The sequence below is a fragment of the Diospyros lotus genome, chromosome 7 (assembly GCF_014633365.1).
Source record: "Diospyros lotus cultivar Yz01 chromosome 7, ASM1463336v1, whole genome shotgun sequence".
NCBI classification, from domain to species: Eukaryota; Viridiplantae; Streptophyta; class Magnoliopsida; order Ericales; family Ebenaceae; genus Diospyros; species Diospyros lotus.
The window spans coordinates 36,275,097-36,289,151 of NC_068344.1; the positions used below are offsets into that span (position 1 = coordinate 36,275,097).

At 32.6% G+C, this 14,055-nt stretch overlaps 2 protein-coding genes across 4 annotated transcripts; one reads left to right on the forward strand and one right to left on the reverse strand.

Annotated features, from left to right (window-relative positions):
• The first annotated feature begins 6,859 nt into the window (after window positions 1-6,859).
• Window positions 6,860-10,381, forward strand: LOC127805872 (sugar transport protein 14). Of its 3 annotated transcripts, none has more exons than XM_052342691.1 (5): window positions 6,860-6,974; window positions 7,203-7,404; window positions 8,402-8,724; window positions 8,809-9,438; window positions 9,541-10,381. In XM_052342691.1, the coding sequence occupies exons 2-5, from the start codon at window positions 7,263-7,265 to the stop codon at window positions 9,982-9,984; spliced, it is 1,539 nt and encodes a 512-aa protein (XP_052198651.1). In that variant the 5' UTR covers window positions 6,860-6,974; window positions 7,203-7,262; the 3' UTR covers window positions 9,985-10,381. The 3 variants fall into 3 exon arrangements, with proteins under 3 accessions (XP_052198651.1, XP_052198650.1, XP_052198652.1); XM_052342692.1 differs by lacking the exon at window positions 6,860-6,974 and adding an exon at window positions 7,578-7,896 and having other exon boundaries at window positions 7,266-7,404; XM_052342690.1 differs by lacking the exon at window positions 6,860-6,974 and having other exon boundaries at window positions 7,028-7,404.
• A 146-nt stretch (window positions 10,382-10,527) lies between these two features.
• On the reverse strand, window positions 10,528-13,888 carry LOC127805869 (CRS2-associated factor 1, chloroplastic). Its single transcript, XM_052342682.1, has 5 exons — window positions 12,927-13,888; window positions 12,341-12,468; window positions 11,909-12,134; window positions 11,686-11,813; window positions 10,528-11,600 (listed from the first exon to the last, which is right to left on the reverse strand). Exons 1-5 carry the CDS (start codon window positions 13,708-13,710, stop codon window positions 10,599-10,601), a joined length of 2,268 nt encoding a protein of 755 aa, XP_052198642.1. The 5' UTR covers window positions 13,711-13,888; the 3' UTR covers window positions 10,528-10,598.
• Window positions 13,889-14,055: the final 167 nt, after the last annotated feature.

Genomic DNA, 14,055 nt, shown 5'->3' on the forward strand with positions numbered 1-14,055 from the left:
TCCATTTTATTAATTATTTGATTGAAAATGTTTCTCGTTCGTTATGATTTCAATATTATGTATATGTTGAAAAGAATAATTTGTGCAGTGAAAAAAAAAATACAGGTAAGAATGTACTTAGGAACATTAAACACCCACTATAAATTAGTGAACTAAAAAAAATATACAAATAGACAGAAGTGAAAGAACATAAAAAATGAGCAAATACATAAGTGTGAATCAGTAAAAAAAAAAAAGAAACTAAATAATAAAAGAAAACAAAAAACATGTAGATTAAACAAATTGCCTAGATATAAATCCAGTAACAACCAAAATATTTAGAAATAAGAAATCAGCAAACCAAGTTTATCTTGCATAAAAGAAATTATAACAAATGCCAACAAATAAAATTAAACCTAAGAAATTTTAACAAAATTCAACAAATAAAATTCAGTAGCAATTAACAAAACAACCTCAAAAGTTTTATAGGAATAGGTCATAATAAAAAATAAAAAAAATATATATTGTAATCTGAAACCAATCAGATAAACTTTTTTCAATTATCCTCCTTCTTGATCATCGATCGAATCTTCTTAGTTGCATTAGTCAACAAATCGCTAAGGAGAGCCCTTTTGACAAAACACTCTTCATAGCTTTCCAATGTATCTATAACTCATGACTCGACTTCAGCGACGTAATAACCTTATCATTAGATGAAGAAATCTATAATATAATGTCATTAATCAGTACTTATGTCATACATATTAGGAATCCCCAAACTTATTTTACAAATATAAATATTAAATTCTAAAAATTGATGAAGCACATTTTTCTCCTCAATTTCAGTCTTTTCAATCTTTCAATAAAGATCAGACTCTTATTGTTGAGAAAGGTGAGCATAACACATTAGAACATGTTTTAGCACATAGTCATTCTTAACACATTGCAAACCTTAAAACCTTAAATATTATACTAATGTGACTTGCTTCTAAGTTCTAACATACATGTGCACTTAAGGATCAAATTAGGGTTAATTACCAACTTTATCACACTAAAAACTTCACTACGTTTGCAAATAAAGTTAAAAAATAAAATTATAACATTTAAGTTATATATAAAATTATAACATTTAAAATTATAAAAAATAAATTTAAATTAATTAAACTATATATAAAATAAAGATAATTTAAATAATCAATTAATTAAATAAATGATAATAATCAAATTTTCAAAGTTGATTATCGATATATGACTTCACATATTCCTCATGCCAATCAATTATCACGTTTAAGATAGGTCACATTTTTAAGAAAATAAAAAAAAATAATGTTAAAAAATAAAATTATAACATTTAGTTATATATAAAACTATAACATTTAAAATTATAAAAAAATAAATTTAAATTAATTAAACTATATATAAAATAAAGATAATTTAAATAATTAATTAATTATATGAATGATAATAATCAAAATTTCAAAATTAATTATACATACATGACTTCACATATTTCTCGTGACAATCAATTGTCACATTCAAAACATGTCAAATTTATAAAAAATCAACTCAAAAAAAGTTAAAAAATAAAATCATAACATTTAAGTTATATATAAAATTATAACATTTAAAATTATAAAAAAATAAATTTAAATTAATTAAATTATATATATAATAAAGATCATTTAAATAATTATATAAATTATAATAATCAAAATTTCAAAATTGATTATCTATACATGATTTCACATCTTCTTCATGATAATTAATTACCACATTCAAGATAAGTCAAAATTTTTAGAAAGTAACAAAAAAAATATTAAAAAATAACTATTAACTGAAAAACTTAATGCTACGACGACTTCCAAAATATTAAATTGTTACACAAAACTTGTTCACATTGACAAATAAAAAATATGATTAAAATTAATTGATTGAAAACCAAAAGCACAGTTAAATTAATTAAATAAATGATAATAATCAATTATGTTATATATAAAATTATAGCATTTAAAATTTAAAAAATTAAATTAATTAATTAAAAAAATAAAATTATATAAAACTATAACATTTAAAATTATAAAAAAATAAAATAATTAAACTATATATAAAATAAAGATAATTTAAATAATCAATTAATTATATAAATGATAATAATCAAATTTTCAAAATTGAAAACTTAAAGTTAAAAAATAACTATTAATTGAAAATTTTAATGTTGGGACGATTTTCAAAAAATTAAATTATTACACAAAATCCGTTTACATTGACAAACCAAAAATATGGTTAAAACTAATTGGTTGAAAATAAGAAAATATGGTTAAACTAATTAAATAAATGATAATAATTAATTAAGTTATATATAAAATTATAATATTTAAAATTATAATAAAATAAATTTAAATTAATTAAACTATATATAAAATAAAAATGATTTAAATAATTAATTAATTATATAAATGACAATAATAAAATTTTTGAAATTGATTATCCATACATGGCAATCAATTATCACATTCAAAATATGTCAAATTTTTAAGAAAAATACAAAAAAAATAAAGTTAGAAAATAAAATTATAATATTTAAGTTATATATAAAATTATAACATTTAAAATTATAAAAAAATAAATTTAAATTAATTAAACTATATATAAAAAATAAAAATAATTTAAATAATCAATTAATTATATAAATGATAATCATCCAATTTTCAGAATTAATTATCCATATATGACTTTATATATTCATGCTATCAATAATAAAAATATAAAACATAATAAATTTTTCAAAAAAAATATGACAACATATGATAAATATAAATATCCTATACAAAATATTAATTTTGTCAAAATAACTTAAACGACTTATTTAAAATAATCTAATTTTGCCTAAATAACTAATTTAACATAACCTACCAATTAATTATTTTTCAAAATTAAGTAATAACATAAACATATATATGATTTGTACTTTTTTTTGCATGATTTTGAAACTAATTAAGTGTTTTAGAGTTTTGTGTGGTGGATTTATTGAGAATTAATAATATGGATTAAATATTGTCTCTTCATATACCATGTTGACACATTCTCCAAACACTTTTTAACTAAAAAAAATTATATACAAGTTCTAAGAACTATATGTTTTTCATAAATTTAGGCTTAATTAATGATTTACAAAAATTCTATTTTGGGTAAAAAAAAAAAAAAAAAAACATAATAAAATATCAAAATAGAAATTGAAAATGGGTGGAAAAAGAATTTGGCGACTGCTTTGTTATAATATATATATAGATATAGATTTAGATTTAGATTGGAGCCTGAAAATTCCCATACCAAAACAAACATACACAAAACCAAATTTAACTGACTGTTCGGCGACACTATAGGTTTGTTCAGATTAATGTTTGGAGATACCATTTGTTCTCAAAAGGAGGTACCCTAATTATACTTTTAGAACAAAAGTATACGTATAATTATTATACTTAATTATTTACTTTAAAAATCGATTCAACAGAATAAAAATAAAAATTATGAAATTCTGGAATTGTTTCAAGAGATTTTATAAAAGAGTAATGCTAATCATTAATTCAATGATAACAGTTAGATAATAATAAACATTTCATCTTCTCTATAAATCCAATCCATCCTCCACCTGCTCTTCGGCCTCGATGAACAACAAACACATCAATTATAAATTCATATCTTCTCTATAAATCCATGTTAACTCAAATAAATGAAATAAACTGTGGACTCTTCTTATCTAAAAATCTTGAAATATCTAAGAGTTGAATAGCAGCCACTTGACTTCACAACAATGCTTATCCATCCAAACCCAATATCTATATTATATATTTATCAACCACTACGAGGGAGATTGAATTGAATTTATTAATACAAAAAAAATTAATATTTTGTTTAATGAGAAAGAAGGTCAAAATAAGTGTAATTATTGTAGAAAATTGTTTTGATTTTTATACTTGTTAAAATATAATTGAAAAATTATTTAATTAAAAACGTCATCAATTTGCCGTTTAAATCCGTAAAAAAAAAAAAAACTTTGATACTTAAGTCAAGCACTCCAATGCCTATTTATAGAGAGATATAGAGTAATTCGAAATACTCCATGATTAACATTATTACAGATAATATTTATTTTAACTTTTTTTTTAATTTTATTAAGATTAAAATTCTTACGGATAACACCTATCTTGATTTTTTCTAACTCTGGTGGGATGAGAATTCTTTTGAATGACGTTTATTTCTTATAAATAACGTTTATCTTTTTGGATAAATTTTCGAATGTCAGAGTTATCTAGTTTGTATAATATGTGGGACCCCCATGCACTAGAAATTTACACATTTTACCCTAAAAGATTATTTTGGATTTTTGGACTTTTTTGATCTTTTAATTGAATTTTACATATGACACAACAATACCAATTGTTGTTGCGTAGATACAATAATATAATTTGTATGTTATGGAATCGTCTTCAAATTAGTGAATTCCTGCAAGGAAGAACACCATCAGAAGGGGCCAGGTAATCCTTCTCAGACTAATCCAATGCTTAAATCATATTCTTAAAAATGTTTACAAAAATTATAGAGTTCTTGAATCAGTATTAGAGACGTATAACTTTTTTTTTAATGAGGGATTTTTAAGAAGGAACATAGGGTTTAAGGATAAAATATCTATGATATTTCAAGATTAATTAGAATTTGAATTTCTTATGAATAAAGCTCATCCGTTACGAATTTTTTAGATAGACTTTTTATATCATGTTCGTGCATTAGTTAGAACTTTTCCATGAAAATGGGAGATCTCTGAGAAACCCTTCAGTCGTCTCACGGAGACTTGCTTGTTAATTTTTTTCTGAAGATTATCATAAATCTTCTAAAAAGAATGTAGTATATTAAAACTATCGACAATCTGAGTTTTCAGGACAATTTCCTGAAAATCTTCAATAACTTTCAACATTCTTTGGGAGATTATCAATAGTTTCTATGACAATCTCCTAAAAATCTTCAAAAACTGTTAATCAAAAACTATTGACACTTTGAGCAATTTTTTGAATTTTGATATATTTTCCTGTCTTGAGTTTTAGACTTCATCTTTTTTGAATCTTTTTGAGCCCTCACTACTACGAATTTTGTCCTATGACACATCAATATCTTTATCCCAAATTTAAAACAAATAAATAAATTTCAAGCATAATTGATCTTACCAAAAAATGCCGAGTTAAATATCTCATTATGTAAACTTTATAATTCATATTTTGCTTAAAAATTAAGCCAATTAATGATTGGGACGATACAAGTAGGGACACTGCCCTTACAAAATTAAAAAGTCAAAATTTTGGGAGAGTTGGTTGCATGTGCCCTAGTTTTCAATGTTTTTGAGGTATCATATTTACAAATCAAAAGGGTCAAAATCACTACCTTTTCAAATCATTAATGCTATCATATATTGGCTTCAAAATGATTAAATGAGGTTAATAATTTAATTTAATGTGATAATAATTAAAAACTGAGGCTGTGGGACACACCCAATTTGTATGACTCCCCATTCTGGTAGAACTACCCTTATTTATTAAATAATTTACAGTGTCCATGTCAATCGCATGGCCCCCTAAACTAAGGGCAGCTTAATTTGCACGGCGAAACCATATTTGTGTCTTTTTTGTGATTGAAATGTTTCGTTATTTTAATTATCTCTTTAAATTTATATTTTTAAATTAATTTAATTTTTATATTTTAAATTTTATTTGTGTATTAATTTAAATTTTTTATTATTTCAATTACATCCCCTATATTTATATTTTTGATTCAATTTAATTTTTATACTTATATATGTAAAAAAAATTAACGTAAGATGATCAATTTAATTCTTTTTTAATATTAAATATCAAAATTAAATTAACTAAAAAATATACGTACAAGAATATAATTAAAATAATAAAAAATTCAAATGATTATATAAAAATAATGTAAAAGTACAAAGATAAAAATATGAATTTAACTTAATTTGCATTATTTTACCCATTAACTTAATAGAAATTTCATTTGAACATTTAATTTTGATATTTATGATAACATCTTATATTGATGTTTTGTATTTTATGTCATATTAATATAAACACAAAAGATCTCAATGTTAAATGTCACCATATATAGTTTCGAGAGGTTTTAAGTGATTTCAACTATAATAATTAGTAATAACTAATAAGAAGAATATGAAATCTATTAGCAATTAGAGGTAAGCATTTAGTCAATTTTATTATTGAATTGACTAAATTGCTCAAATTGAATATATCAATTTTTTTTTAAAAAATCAAATCAAAATGATTGAATAACTGCTCAAATAAATAAATTAAAAAATAAAATAAAAAATAAAAAAATAAAGTGTGAGTAAATATAATTAATTTGAAGAATAAGTATTACTCAAATAAAAATAATATTATTCAGTTAAGTACAACTTTTATTCTATTAACCTCAATTAAACACAACTTTTATTCTATTAATTCTTGTGAATAGATTTTAGTTTGTTTAATTATTTTAGTTATTTTTAATAAGAAGATCAAAGTGAATTGAAATAATCAAAAAATTTAAATTTAAAAATCAAATCGAATTGAATCGAGCCCTCAGTTTCAATTAGTTCAGTTTGATTATTTTAGTTTAATTGAAATTTTATAATAACAATATTCTTTATTTTTGATTGACAGTGATTTTGCTTATTTAAAAAAAGCTATCTCAAGCTATTAAGTCAAAAATTATGAATTTATTATTATTTTAGTTATCTTTTAAAGGCTTGATTTTCTGAAGCTATCTGATTGGATAAGGGCCAATTTGTTAAAGTCAATCTTACCTGTCATTGAATTCGATCAGAAAAAGCTAATTTTCCTGCGCTTTATCCAAACGAATTGTGATTATTTTTTGGGTTTTCTGAAGCTATCTGATCGTTGATGATGCTTATCTAGTCAACGTTGAATTAGCTCAACGAAGTAAACTTTCTGGCGCTGACTGTAATTAGTGTGGGTTTATCTTTTGTGATTGATCCTGATGGAGTCCGGATTTCATGCAAGGGCCGAATGGGAAACATCAAACCAACTATTTCTATTCCTAGTCATAATCCTAATCAAACATTGATTGCTTAGTCTTACGTTATATATTTTATCCAACAAGTTGTCTCTCGATTTATAAACCTCTCGCCGTCTCTCTCTTCTGTACAGTCTGGGATTCGTTGAAGAAGAAGAAAACAGAGAGAGAGAGAGAAGCAAGTTTTTGCAGCAATGGCGGGCGGGGGATTCGCCAATGGAGGGGATTCAAAGAGGGCTCATCTCTACGAGTACAAGATTACTGCCTATTTCATCTTCGCTTGCATAGTTGCCGCTCTTGGAGGCTCTCTCTTCGGCTATGATCTCGGAGTTTCTGGTTTGTTCTCTTTCGTCGATTCCCTCCTTTTCTTTCCTCGATCCATTTTAGCTTGTTTCCTGATCTGGGTTTTGTTGGTTTTGTGATTTCAAACCGTTTCTGAATTGGGTTTTGATCACGATGAACATGTGTGTGTGTGTATATATAACTGTCGTTCATTGTGAGTTTTGTAGTTGGGAGTTTAATTACCAGAAGTGGGTTGATGAGAGGAATAACAAATCTTTTGATTTGGGAAGATTGGTGGGGTTTCATGATGATTTTCCCCAGAAAATTGGGGAGATTAGAGAGGATATGGCGTTTGTGGAAAATAGTCAGCCATCCAATTTTGACGAGAGAGCATCTTTTTGTAGCTGTCAGTTCTTCTTTCCACGGCAACAAGACAAAATTTAGCAATTGTTTTTCACTGATTTTGTTTGCCAGTTCAGTCCTTCTGACCTTTCGATCGTCCGTAGGCTCAAACAAGCAATAGGGAGTGCTTTAGAATATCCGCAGGTAACTGATACTGCAAAATAAAAAATAATAATAATAATAATAAAAAAACAAAAAGAGTGGCCGTAGGCGCTATCCTTCTTGCTTTTGCTGAGATTTGGGAATAATTTTATCGTTTTCTGAAACAATACTGATTTCTCAATTTAAACTTAATTTTTTTAGTCGGATAAAAGTTTAAATTTGATAAATTTTGGCGATAACATGTACACCCAATTGAGTACTTTGCTCTGTCTTTCGATTTCTCCATAGTTTTAAGTAGTTAGAATGAAGTATCTTAAGGTCTCTCAAATTTACAAAGATATTGAACGACCCTTCAAGTTCAAGTGGGGAAAACATTCGAATGATAGATTGAGATTGGCAAACCATCATGAAAATTTGGGGCAAAGGCAATTTCATTAATTCATATGTAAAGGGGCACAATGGGGTTGATCATATTTCATTAAGGGGCGAAATCAATTTGGTTAGTTACATATTGGTAATTTAATCACTTTTTTCCCTTTCCTTACAGGTGGAGTTACTTCCATGGATGATTTCTTGATAGAATTCTTCCCAAAAGTTTACAGAAGGAAGCATGCGCATCTCAAGGAGACAGATTACTGCAAATATGACAACCAAATTCTCACCCTTTTCACATCGTCCCTATACTTTGCAGCTTTGGTCTCAACATTTGGAGCCGAAGCTCTTACCAGGAAGAAGGGCCGACGAGCCAGTATCCTTGCCGGAGCAGTCAGCTTCTTTCTGGGTGGACTCATGAATGCATTTGCAAAGAACATTGCAATGCTCATCGTCGGCAGAATCCTTCTCGGAATAGGTATAGGATTCGGTAACCAGGTAAGCCTTGACCAAACCATTTTAATCCCGAAATTTTTGCAGCTTCCTCATTCACTTTTCTATGTTCTTGTTCTCGTGGTGCAGGCTGTTCCTCTGTATCTTTCAGAGATGGCACCGGCAAAGATCCGAGGAGCAGTTAATCAGCTGTTCCAACTGACGACTTGCCTGGGAATTCTCATCGCGAACTTCATCAACTATGGGACCGAAAAGATCCATCCTTGGGGGTGGAGATTGTCCCTCGGCCTGGCTACAGTCCCGGCTACTCTGATGTTTGTTGGCGGGCTCTTCCTCCCGGAGACCCCCAATAGTCTGGTGGAACAGGGGAGACTCGAAGAAGGAAGGCGAGTGTTGGAGAAAGTGCGAGGCACAACAAACGTTGATGCAGAGTTTGCTGATCTTCTCGATGCAAGCAATGTGGCACGGGCCATCAAGAACCCGTTCAGGAATCTCCTGAAGCGAAAGAATCGCCCACAGTTGGTGATCGGTGCTCTGGCAATTCCTGCTTTCCAGCAACTCACCGGCAACAACTCCATACTCTTCTATGCCCCGGTAATATTCCAGAGTTTGGGCTTTGGTTCGGGGGCTGCTCTCTATTCATCTGCCCTCACAAGCGGCGCACTGGTTATTGCTGCATTGATATCGATGGCATTGGTCGACAAGTTTGGTCGAAGAGCCTTCTTTTTGGAAGCTGGTGCTGAAATGATCGCCTGCAATGTAAGTTCTACTTTAGCATATGACCTTTCTGTTTAGAAACTCAACTAAACTCAACTGCAAGTTCAACGTGTTCGAGTACTTACCTGAGTCTCTGATTTGCAGGTGGCTGTAGGCATTACTCTGGCCAAGGAATTTGGGGAAGGAAAGATGCTGCCAAAAGGCGTAGGCGTCCTCCTCGTCGTTCTGATCTTCATGTTCGTGCTAGCTTATGGAAGGTCGTGGGGTCCTCTCGGATGGTTGGTCCCTAGTGAGCTCTTTCCCCTCGAGACAAGGTCAGCCGGCCAAAGCATTGTCGTCTGTGTCAATATGATCTTCACAGCGCTTATCGCGCAGTGTTTCCTTGCATCGCTCTGCCACCTGCAATACGGGATCTTCTTGCTGTTTGCCGGCTTGATCGTCATAATGAGCTGCTTCGTCTTCTTCTTGTTGCCAGAGACAAAGCAGGTTCCCATAGAAGAGATCCATTTTCTGTTCGAGAACCACTGGTTCTGGAAGAGATATGTTGGCTCTGGCGATGAGGATGAGAAGCCTGTGCCACCAGCATGAAATTTCTGGGAAAAGCACAAAACAATTGCAACAATTTGGATGCTTATAGCTAGTTCTTTAGTTTTTCTATCTCAAGTAATTGTTAGTTTAGGAAGAATACTGGGAAAATCTCATGCTTTAGAAATTGTGAGCTCTCTCTGGATTGATAATTCAGCAATGAGAGGGATAAGCAATTGTATAGAATATGGGATCTTGCTGCTGCTTGCGAGCTTGATTGTTAAATTGTTAGTGTTTCTTCCTTACAATAGTGAATTTTTATACAGAATGAAACGCCTTTCTAATTTCTTTCCTTCCAAACACAAAGTTCAGATAGACCGCTTTCGTAAGTTTTTACAACCAGCTAAACTTTTTACTCAAATAAAAGTGTCTTCGGCGCAAGAGGCTCTCGGCCCTGAAAGGGTCAGGGGAGAAGTCGTATTTGCATGCAATTCCCTTTGATTTTTGCAAGGAGGCTGTATCCACTGCCAGACAAGGGCTAGTCGGCTACCAGCATCAGAAATCAAAACAGGTTTAACAAAATACCGCCAATGCAATGAAAAAGACTACCAAAAATGATGCAATGCTATTAGTATAAAAAGGCACTGAAAACTTTGAGTCAAGTTTCAGCATATCCATTAAGCTAGTAGCTTTGCAAGTTCATCTACTCTCAGGCTTCCTTGTGGAACCACATCAGGATAATCTTCCTGTATATCCTTCATTCTTTGATTTCTCAAACTCTTTCTCTCACTTCCTTGCTTCTCAGAAACTATCATAACTTCTTTAACCTCCATATCTCCACTTCTTTGCTTCTCAAATTTCGGAACTGCCTGCTTCCTGGATCGGTGCCTGAAAGCAGGGCCGGGTGGAGCAGACTTGGCAAGAGCAACTGCTCTTGTATAAACAATGTCAGCATCTAAACTAGAATCGTCCAAAATAACTGCAGCCCCATTCTCAATAGCTTCATTGCAGAGTGCCCGAATTCCCTCTGTCCAATGTGGGCTTAGCATTTTTGTGTCACTGAGAGTTTGAGATGTTTCTGGTACATCTTCTTGCAGCTTGTCACGAGCTGCAGGAACCACAGATGGAGGTTTTAGCTGATTCCCACAGCTGCTAATGGTTTCAAAGCTGATGTCGTCATACTCCATTGACACAGAAGTTGAACCATCAGTATCACAGCCAGCACCATGAGCCATGGTCTGGCCCCTGTTGCTTTCAGTTAAAAGTTCAGAACCAGCACCGACACTGCCGGTGGGTGTTCTTTGGTTTTCACTTGCACTAATGTTCTTTTCATTTAAAACGGAGAAAGAAACTAGAGATGATGAATCGTTTACTTCAACAAACTGATCAGGCTCAACACTTGCACCCTCACATTCCACCATCCCAACATCTTCACTGGATGTGGGAGAAGTGCTTGAGCTTAGGGTTGCAACAGAAGTATGTTCTTCTGATTCTGGAATAGACGATGCGCTAACTTCTTTGCCACCTAAATGTGTTACAGAGGAAATTGCACCGTTAGCTTCTGAATTTTTAGGCTGCGAGTTGTTCTCTAGTTTTGGGAGGGATGACTTCCAATCTCTTCCTCTCCACATGAGTATGTGTTCACGCTCAAATGAGATTAGTACACATGGAACTAGATCCTGCAATTAAGAAAGTGGTCGACATAAAAGTTATGACATGAAAAATCATTTTTTAACATAAAGTTTAATCAAGGATTTACCAGACCTTGAGTTTGGCACCTATTTTATGGTAGTCACTTCCATTCATCCCTTGGCAATTAATTCGCACCAACTCACATGCCTCTAATGCCTCTCTAACATTTTTCACTAGGTTAGAATATACACCATTTTTCCCTGAAAATGACATAGAAGTATCTGGGTCATCAGTATGGTTCCAAGAAATTTGGAAATTTTTACATGAAGAACTCAAAGAATAGAGATAAGCATACCAAGCTTGCATATTGGTGTTAATGTGCGCCCCTTCTTGCGCATCTCACTTGCTTCTTCCAATGTAAGTCCCTCGGGCGCTCTCTGAATCAGCCTTGGATATACAGGCGTAACTGGCTTCCACAGCATAAGAGGAAAGCGTGCCCGAGTTTTATAGTTATAATTTCTACCACGGAATAGGTATATGACCCCGCCTCTGTTATATACGACCTTCCCTCCTGTTTTTTCCTGCACAAATTTATTTTTTTTGAAAGTCTATAGTTTGTTTGAAATACAAATTACTTTAAGCTCTTATCAAATATTCTTATATTGCATCTAATACAAAAGCAAGATCATGCTTAAGATAAAAAAACAAATAGGCAAGTAAGCACAATAACTTTTTTTTCTTCAGTAAAAGGAGATCGAGATCCACATGGGGCATGTGAGAGACAGACCTCTAACTGTTGGCGCACATTGTCCATGTCAACGGTGCACACCCCTTTGCATTTTATCTTGCAGACCCTCCTTCGCTTCCAATGTGCATGGATGTTGTCCAACATGTTGTGTGTCAAGCCATCTCTCCCTAGAAAGTCAATTGTTAGGCACAAAAAGTCGATAAAATCATAATCTAGAACCAAATAAATTTGTCCAAGGAAGGTATAAAATCCAAAATCCATAGTAGCTATTCAATAATCAATATTACTACCCAGAACCAAAACAGTTGTCAAAAGCAAATCAACTTTCAGAAACTACAATTAACATTACTTACTCAATACAGCAAGGGAAAAAGCTATCTTTCTCAGAAGGAAAAGTGTTAACAGATTCAATAAGCATAGTCACTCCTTGTTCAAACTCTATGATCCGTAGAAATTACTCATTATTTCACAAGAAAATGCAATATCAACAATAAAATACCAAGCATTTATCCCACTATGTGATTGGCTACATGAATTCTAACTTTTCATTCATTTCTATCAATGGTCTTCTTCTCATAAGACCAATCCATCTTAACTGTGAATTAGTGAATTAGAGCATGCATACCCATATTCAATTGCCGCTGGGATTTCATACTACTCTTCACGAGCTCATCAATTTCCTCCTTCGTCAATGGCTCTCCCAATATCTCCTCCCTTGACTGGACATACTTCGGGCCGGACCCCGGCAAGAACGGCCCCGGCGCCTGCACCGGCTTGACGCCCTTTTTATGAGGCGGTGGAAGCTGAAACGAATCAAATTCCAGTTTCTTCTTGCTCGGCGCCAGCGGCTTCCGCCCCGTCCACGGCCGCGGCATCGTGCTCGGCCCGAATGGCGCCACTGGCGGCTCGCGCAGCTTCAGCGGCTTCACCTTCGGCGTCTCAGTGTAACTGTACTGAAACGGGAATGGAGCGTCGGGAAGGACGTACGACACTCCGTCGTCGCTTAATTCCAAGCGGGCGTCGGCCTTTTCGGTGTCGGCCGGAGCTTTTACCGCTTTGGAAAACCGGCGAAAAGCCGGGTGGGTTTGTCTAGGGTTTTTGGAGTACTTCGAAGCTTTGCCGGGAATCGAGGGGCGAGAAGGCGCGGACCGGGTTCCCGTGGACCTGAAGGTGTCCGCCGCGGCGGGGGCGGCGGCATTTTCGGGAATATTGGAGATTTTTTGGGCGGAGTTGAAGCGCTTGAGGCGGCGAAGTTCGTCTTCGATTTCCTTCTGGGGGCGCTCGTGGCGGATGAACTTCTCAGCGTTGGCGTTGTTCCAACGCGAGAAGCGGATTTCGGTGACCGGACGGTGGCGTGTCGGGTTCGGTGGCGCGAAAACTGGGAACTGAATTAGGGTTTTCAGCGCCATCTTCTTGGTCACTTCAAAAACTGTTGTCAATTGAAATTTGATGCCATCAAAGTCTGAAAGATTAGGTTTTTACGATTTACTCCCAAGAAGAAGACATCACATTACCGCTCCAGAAGGTAGCAAATTGTTCAAAAATCTCTTTTTTTTGGTTCTTAGCTACTAAAGCGACGGCGTTTATATGGTGTCCGTGTCCGTCCAAAAATGTAACATTACTTAATGCTTATCCATCCATCCATCCATCCATCTTTTTCTTTGCTCATTATACAGTTCATTTATAATAAAATATTGTTATTAAATGTCGGTTGATTTGGGTAGATGGAAGCCTTGATCTCTTCAGCACAGTGT

What these genes read in the sequence shown, in the direction of transcription:
- LOC127805869 (XM_052342682.1), bottom strand. Translation starts at nt 13,710, where the DNA reads ATGGCGCTGAAAACCCTAATTCAGTTCCCAGTTTTCGCGCCACCGAAC. An exon ending in CCAGCGGCAATTGAATATGG is followed by an intron (nt 12,469 to 12,926) that starts GTATGCATGCTC and finishes TTGACTTTCTAG; the next exon opens with GGAGAGATGGCTTGACACAC. An exon ending in AACACCAATATGCAAGCTTG is followed by an intron (nt 11,814 to 11,908) that starts GTATGCTTATCT and finishes TGTCATTTTCAG; the next exon opens with GGAAAAATGGTGTATATTCT.
- LOC127805872 (XM_052342691.1), top strand. Translation starts at nt 7,263, where the DNA reads ATGGCGGGCGGGGGATTCGCCAATGGAGGGGATTCAAAGAGGGCTCAT. An exon ending in CTATGATCTCGGAGTTTCTG is followed by an intron (nt 7,405 to 8,401) that starts GTTTGTTCTCTT and finishes CTTTCCTTACAG; the next exon opens with GTGGAGTTACTTCCATGGAT. An exon ending in GTATAGGATTCGGTAACCAG is followed by an intron (nt 8,725 to 8,808) that starts GTAAGCCTTGAC and finishes CTCGTGGTGCAG; the next exon opens with GCTGTTCCTCTGTATCTTTC.